Genomic DNA, 7,016 nt, shown 5'->3' with positions numbered 1-7,016 from the left:
AGCGCAGGGAGGGTTTGTTGACAAGCTGTAAACGTCATCGACTTTGGAAGGGAGTGCCCAGTGAGTGTGGTGGATTTGTGGAGAAAACTGGAAATCAGGACGGTATTCAGCAGAACGGAAAATGTGTGCGGTCGGAGCGACATCTTTATGTGAAATTTTGGAACAATCAGATATTAAAAAATCCTTTTCTCAAGAACTTCAAACCAAAAAAACATTACTGTAATGGGGTTAAAATTCGCTATATTTAATGATTTTTTTCTTGTTCAAAAATGAATACTTTTACAACTTAAGTTTTTGACTCGGTTTTTGATTAAGGGGTTTCCAGCATCAAGAATTACTGACCAGTCTTAATGGAATTACCAGGATTACTGGCAATATGGCAAGGATTACTTTGATTTCCCAGAATTACTTGGGATTACCAGAAACCACGCAGAATTGCTAAAATTTATAAAAATAACTTGGAATTACTGCCTAGCTTCCAGCATATTGAGAAAAGTCTTTGGAATTGGATCAACTGACAGCTGTCAAACGCACAAAACCACGTGCTTGGCAATAGTGCGTCCATCCCGGGAATTCCCGGCACAAAATTCCCGGGATTTTTTCAAAAACCGGGATTTCCCGAATCATCAGAATTTTTATATTTTGTACGGCGAATTCCAGAAAAATCTAATTTTGGCCTGGAAATTACATTAGCCTAGCAATAGACCATTTTTCAGAGTGCCATTTCTCAGATTAATCAATTCAGGTTTTTAAGCGAAGATGGCGTTCAAATGTAGAACGTCCGAAATGTCAAAATCGCGCAGTAGCACCAACATTAGAAAAAAAATGCGGCTGTCATGCCATGGCACACTTTTTTCGTAATGTTGGTACCACTGCGTGATTTTGACATTTCGGGCGTTCACCATTCGAACGCCATTTTTGCTTAAAAAGCTGGTCCAGATTTTTAAGCGAAGATGGCGTTCGAATGGTGAACGCTCGAAATGTCAAAATCGCGCAGTAGCACCAACATTAGAAAAAAATGTGGCTGTCATGCCAAGGCACCCTCGATGGCACCTTTTTTCGTTATGTTGGTACCACTGCGGGATTTCGACATTTCGGGCGTTCACCATTCGAACGCCATCTTCGCTTACAAATCTGGATAAAGTTCATAGTTTGCGTCAAAAATACTCTTTTGCATATCTTTCAATATTGTAAAAACAAGAGAAATTCTCTATAAATAGCACAAATATCGTCGATCCCTTCTTTTTATAATTTGTCTTCAAATTTCATGAAAAAGAAAAGTGAACCTCTATGAGATCAACATTTCTTGTTAAAGATGACCATTTTTTAATGCTTGTGGTCTCACAGAAAACAAAAACAAAATAAAAAAAGATTTTAGTTTTTAGTTTTTAGTTTTTAGTTTTTAGTTTTTAGTTTTTAGTGCGCCATGGAGATTATAACGCAAATTTAAAGCGTGTTTATATCACGGTTTATATGCAAAAAAAAAGCAATTGGCAACTGGCATACAATCTCTATCATGATATAAATTTGATTGCAGTAATTTATTTTATTGCCGGGACCCGTGGTGTAGGGGTAAGCGTGGTTGCCTCTCACCCAGTCGGCCTGGGTTCCATCCCAGACGGTCCCGGTGGCATTTTTTGAGACGAGATTTGTCTGATCACGCCTTCCGTCGGACGGGAAGTAAATGTTGTAAAGTAAAGTAAATCTTTCCCAGTTCCTGAGGGGAACACCCTTGAAGAGTATCGGGGCCGGCATTTACAAAGCGGATTCAGTGGCAATTTCATTCTCAACTTAATGTTAACATGTTAAGGTTTATGTTAACATACCATAGGTCGCCTTCCTAAGGTGTCGTGATAAGGTCCAGTTTGTGACGATACACTACCTTCCCTTTACTAAGCAATCGAATCCAGAAGGGAAAAGATCACCAGTTGTGTTGGTCCGAGCCGGGATTTGAACCCCGATCTACCGCTTACTAGGCGGGAGCGTTACCACTAGGCTACGTGGCTCGGTCTAAAGTAAATGTTGGCCCGGACTAAACTAAAGGTTATGTCGTTAGCTCAGCCCAGGTGTAGGAGTCGTCTCCCTGGGTCCTGTCTCGGTGGAGTCGCTGGTAGGCAGTTGGACTATCAATTCAAAGGTCATCAGTTCGAATCAAGACTGCCGTTTTACGGCGATATGATGTATACGCCATCGAGGTGATTTTGCTGTTGACACGATTTTCTTTTTTTTGTTCATTTTTTCAATTTAAAATGACTAATTTAAGGTCTGCTCTGTAGAAACTGTTAAAAAGTACAATAAAAATGTGGCCCCTACAAAATTTCTTGTTTTTTCCTATTCTCTACGATTTTAAACCACAAACATCATTTTGCCGAAAAAATAGCAAAAAAAAATCACTACACACAAAGAAAAAATACTGTGGATTTAAAAAGATCGTTCGTTGGATTAAAAGTTCGTGTTGGTGAATATTCGTAGAAAGTTCAAACTTTTTAATTTAAAAGTTGGAAAGTTTTTGATACTACCATGCATTTCTGGAACAAAATCGTTGTATCGGTAAAAGTTTTTTACTTTTAATATAAGGAAAAACTTTTTATGGCAAGAAGAATTACATTTAACACTACAGTGATGATTTTCGAAAAATGTGATGGATTTTATTTCTATTTAATGTTTATTTTAATATTAAAACTGCTGCTTATGTTTGGCCAACTTCCGCGGGTTGAGCAGGTTACGGATGGACGTTTCTTTGGGCAGCAACATCGCGGCCTTCATTTTGAAGCGCGACAGCGATGTAGAGAACAGGGTGGTCTCGTTGCCGGCCATCAACTGGACAGGTTTGGAGGAGTTGGCCATTGGTTGTTAATTCGGGAAGGGAAGTCGACGTTTCCGGCTGGGAAGTGAAGCGCCTGAACCGATAGTTCCCTATCACTTCGTCCTCCTTCGAGAATGACACAGATGTTGCCAGTTCATCCGGCCGAAGCTGCGCCGTCGCGAGATGAGCGTTTGCGGGCGGGAGTTGCTGAAAGAGTTTAAAAGTAAATGAAATTGGCTAGACACTGAACGCATTCTCAATACTCACCGGTGACTTCTTCGGTATTCCAGGTAGATGTTCTTGATCAGGTTCCAAGTACGACATCTTCAGGACCTGCGGTTTTCGTACAGACGGTCCTTCCAGAACTGGTGCAAACTGTTCTTCCGGATGTTTAGGTTATACTGGTCAAACATGTCCCGCACCGAGAAATGAACTGCGGACCCTCAGGACATCCCACACTGTCCCGTCATCACTTCCGGCACATAATGCTGCTGATGGTCGTAAACCGCCGGCACCAAGTGCAACATCCGCGCTGACCACCACCGATTATGCCGCTTCTTGTCGTATCCCTCTTCCGTCGGATCCTTCTCCTCGCCGTTAAAATTAACTTTATCGTACTTGTTAAAAAAAGCGGATGTAAATCTGCTTCAACTTCAATCTCGTCTACCCACCCCGGGCCACCACCACCGAGTACAACCGGTGCAAGTTCACATCCGCATAAACGGCGTCCTACAAAAACAAACAAAATTAAACACAAACGCCACCAAACACCCAAGCTTTCTTCTTACCCATTTCGATCGTGAAACAGCTGCAGATCCGGCAGGAAGCTGGCCTTATTCTTTTGAAAACCAACTTTCCCCTAATCCCCCAACCTTGTTACGCACCCGCACCATCCTCTTTCGAAGGTATCCGCGTCGAAGTCCTGGCTGCGGACGCGTTCTGTTTTGATTGACGTCGTGGACCACCACTCACTAACCACCGGAATCACCTAAACGTTTGTTTACATTTTGGACTTAGTCGTACACGGTTTCACGAGAACGTCAAAATGAAAGAAATTATACACTCGAATTAAAAGTTAAAACTTTTAAATCAGTTAGCAATGAGAATTTCAAACACTGTAGCAGTAAAAGTTTTCATTTTCAAAACAAGAAAAAAACTTTTAATGCAGCAAATTTTGACCACTTTTTAATTCAAAAGTAAGATACTTTTGTCATTACCGTAATATTTTTTTGTGTGTACTTTTACTTCCCAATGATGTATGTATACATTGCTTGATCAAAGCTGGCTACTAGGCTGGCTATAGCTATTTTGACAGCTGAGCGGATCCCGTAATGCATTGTCCACGTGGATACTTTAAGGGGGGGAGGGTATTAGGGAGCGTTCTTTAATTACGTAAGACAGTTGGGGGGAGGGGGGGCGGTTGGAGGCCGTGTTACGCTCCATACAAAATTTTTAAAATTTGTATGGAAATTTTGTTACTAGTGGGGAGGGGGTCTAAAAATCCGTTTTTTTGCGTTACGTAATAAAAGAACGCTCCCTTAGCGATTGTCTACGCTCCATAAACACATTGTTTTGCATGAACAATTGTCCACAAGGGAGGTGGGTTGGTTTAGAATTTTCAAAAAAGTATCTACGTGGATGTGGATAAGGTGTCATCCATTAAGTACGTCACATTAAAATCAGCCAAAATTTACTCCACCCCCCTTTGTCACGATTTCCCTATGCTTTTAACACGCAATGTCACGCTTACTCAAAACCCCCCTCTTCCCACAGAACGTGACGTACTTTATGGATGACGCCTATTGGACGTCCCCTAAGAATTAAATCGAAATAATGTAATAAAATATTGCCAAGTCTTGATTTGGTCCCAAAACCTTAAATCAACATTCAAACAGAATTGAATTTGACTTCTAGCAATTCTCAATGTATACATACATCATGATGAGTAAAATTGGCGTATACATCATTGTTTGTTTGCTTAATAAAATGGGCCCCAGAGCAGTTTTTTGAAAAATTCTTTCGTCAGGAGGTAGCTTTTAAGATTCTTTATCAGACTGTACAATAAAATTAAAAATGTCCAAAATGGCGTATACATCATATCGCCGTAAAACGGCAGAAGAGGTGGATGGAAGCTAAGGTGTAAAAAGAGGTTTGTAATTGTCTCAACAATCAAGCCTTCGGAAACCTATGTACATATATAGCGAATAATTTATTTATTTTTGCCCTACTCCCCTCGATTAAGGCCAGAGCCGAAAGACAGACACTTTAAAAAATATTTGCATCAGTCAATGATCCAATTTTCAATGTAAAATTTTCATTCATTCAATAGAAATTAACTCATAATATCATACCCAGATGTCGCTGCAGTTGGCTAATGATTTCTACAAACCATTCGTAAACTGTCAAACTCACAGGGCAGTTTCGTGAAAGTCGCGTCGATGTTGACGCTACCTCGACCGTAAACAAATCCCATTCTGCCGCTTTTGACAGATTCTGCAAAACAAAAACATTTTTTAGCTTCGTGGTCAACTTTGGGAAAATAAAATCGAAATTTGTGTGGATTTTCTGATAAATTTCTTAATTAAAAGTTAATTAGAACTAAGCCGACACTATGCAGCGCGAGGAGAAGCAGATGGACATGCTGCTGGAGGCGATTTTGAGCCGGCTGAACGACCTGAAGCATTCAATTGGGGCGATGATCCACCGGCTGGAGACGGAGTTCGAAACGATTAATTGGCCGACGTTTTTGGACAACTTTGCGCTGATTTCCAGTCATGTAAGATTAAAAATTATCTTCCTCTATAGGGCTAAGATTGAATTCGGTTTCTTTCCAGCTCACCGGTTTGGCAAAGATTCTCTCATCGGAAATCGGAACTCCTCTTCGCAACCTGACGGTTCTCCCGCTGCTGCTCACCCCGGAACGTGACGAAGCCCTTCTTCAGCTGACCGAGGGTCGCATTCCGGTCTTTTCGCACGATCTCGTTCCGGACTACCTGCGTACGAAGCCGGACCCCGGGGCCGAGTCCCGAATGGCAGCGCACGAGGCCAAGGCGAACAATCTGCTCACGGAAACGGCCATCAAACAGGTCGCCCAGTACACGAAGGTCATTTCGCACGTTTGGGACATTGTGAGCAAAGCGAAGGAGGAGTGGGACACGGAGGCGTCATCCCGGCCGGGGATTCAGCAGACCAGCTCGCTGGCGGACACTCAGGCGCTGGTGGCCGCGGTTGGCCTCGGAAACGGACTGACACTGCCGATGGGACCGGGCGGAGTGCCCAACCCGGGCCTGATGATTCCGCCGGCGATTAGGCAGGCGTCGCCGATCAGCGCGGTTTCGCCGGGGGCCGGAATGGGCAAGATGCCGTCGGGGATTAAGACCAACATCAAGTCCGCCAACCAGGTGCATCCGTATCGGTAAGGGGAGGAATGCTGGGCAGTTTGGATGAAGGTAAAATATAAGCTAGAATTTCACTATAACGAGTGTTGGATTTTACCGGAAGAGATATTACAGAATCCCTTGACCTCTTCATTAAAAGCCGGAATTTGATTTTTGCTCCCAATGAAGTAAACCACAGACAACGTCATGAGGAAAATCATTTTTAAAAAATCAAGAAAAAAATAATTAGATACTAAATTCTTATAATCAATAATTTTATAAACATCAACTACAGTAGTTGTTCGGTAACTGGGCGTTGTTTAACTGGGCTGCTTTTTAACTGGGTGCTCGATAACTGGGCCGTAGCCCACTTAAAAAGCAGACAAACGTCAAAAAACCAAAACAAACCAAAATGACCGAGGGGTTAATGGATGCAAACATCATTTTCAATTAATACAAAAACTTTTTTCAATTTCAAGTTACAACTAAAGAAATATGAAAAGTAAACATTGTAAATAAAAGTAAACATTGTAAATAAATATAAGTAAACATTGTAATAAATATTTTTATATTTCATCTGGAAAATATTGAGCATCGGTGGTCCCCTCGTTATTTTTTGTTCAGCCCAGTTAACGAGCAGCATTCGGTGACTGGGCTACGTTCTCAGCCCAGTTACCGAACAACTACTGTATTCATAAAATCTTAATACTCAATCTACAATTCTAAAATTGAAAAATTCAAAAAAAAATATTTTAAAAATTTAGATTTTCTGAAATTCAGAAATTTTAAATTTCTTATATTTTAAAATTTATAAATTTTAAATTTCCTAAATT

General features: G+C 41.2%; 2 protein-coding genes across 2 annotated transcripts; one reads left to right on the top strand and one right to left on the bottom strand.

Moving 5' to 3' along the window:
* Positions 1-2,688: 2,688 nt before the first annotated feature.
* Positions 2,689-3,137, bottom strand: LOC119765244. Its single transcript, XM_038248713.1, has 2 exons — positions 3,074-3,137; positions 2,689-3,013 (listed from the first exon to the last, which is right to left on the bottom strand). The coding sequence occupies exons 1-2, from the start codon at positions 3,128-3,130 to the stop codon at positions 2,723-2,725; spliced, it is 348 nt and encodes a 115-aa protein (XP_038104641.1). The 5' UTR covers positions 3,131-3,137; the 3' UTR covers positions 2,689-2,722.
* Positions 3,138-5,317: 2,180 nt separating this feature from the next.
* Positions 5,318-6,284, top strand: LOC6047720 (mediator of RNA polymerase II transcription subunit 8). The gene is made up of 2 exons (XM_038266772.1): positions 5,318-5,582; positions 5,641-6,284. Exons 1-2 carry the CDS (start codon positions 5,418-5,420, stop codon positions 6,223-6,225), a joined length of 750 nt encoding a protein of 249 aa, XP_038122700.1. The 5' UTR covers positions 5,318-5,417; the 3' UTR covers positions 6,226-6,284.
* The last annotated feature ends 732 nt before the right edge of the window (positions 6,285-7,016 follow it).

This window comes from Culex quinquefasciatus, chromosome 1, assembly GCF_015732765.1.
Source record: "Culex quinquefasciatus strain JHB chromosome 1, VPISU_Cqui_1.0_pri_paternal, whole genome shotgun sequence".
Classification (NCBI taxonomy): domain Eukaryota; kingdom Metazoa; phylum Arthropoda; class Insecta; order Diptera; family Culicidae; genus Culex; species Culex quinquefasciatus.
This window is presented reverse-complemented; position numbering and strand designations above follow the sequence as displayed.

What these genes read in the sequence shown, in the direction of transcription:
- LOC6047720 (XM_038266772.1), top strand. Translation starts at nt 5,418, where the DNA reads ATGCAGCGCGAGGAGAAGCAGATGGACATGCTGCTGGAGGCGATTTTG. An exon ending in TTGCGCTGATTTCCAGTCAT is followed by an intron (nt 5,583 to 5,640) that starts GTAAGATTAAAA and finishes GTTTCTTTCCAG; the next exon opens with CTCACCGGTTTGGCAAAGAT.
- LOC119765244 (XM_038248713.1), bottom strand. Translation starts at nt 3,130, where the DNA reads ATGTCGTACTTGGAACCTGATCAAGAACATCTACCTGGAATACCGAAG. An exon ending in GAATACCGAAGAAGTCACCG is followed by an intron (nt 3,014 to 3,073) that starts GTGAGTATTGAG and finishes AAACTCTTTCAG; the next exon opens with CAACTCCCGCCCGCAAACGC.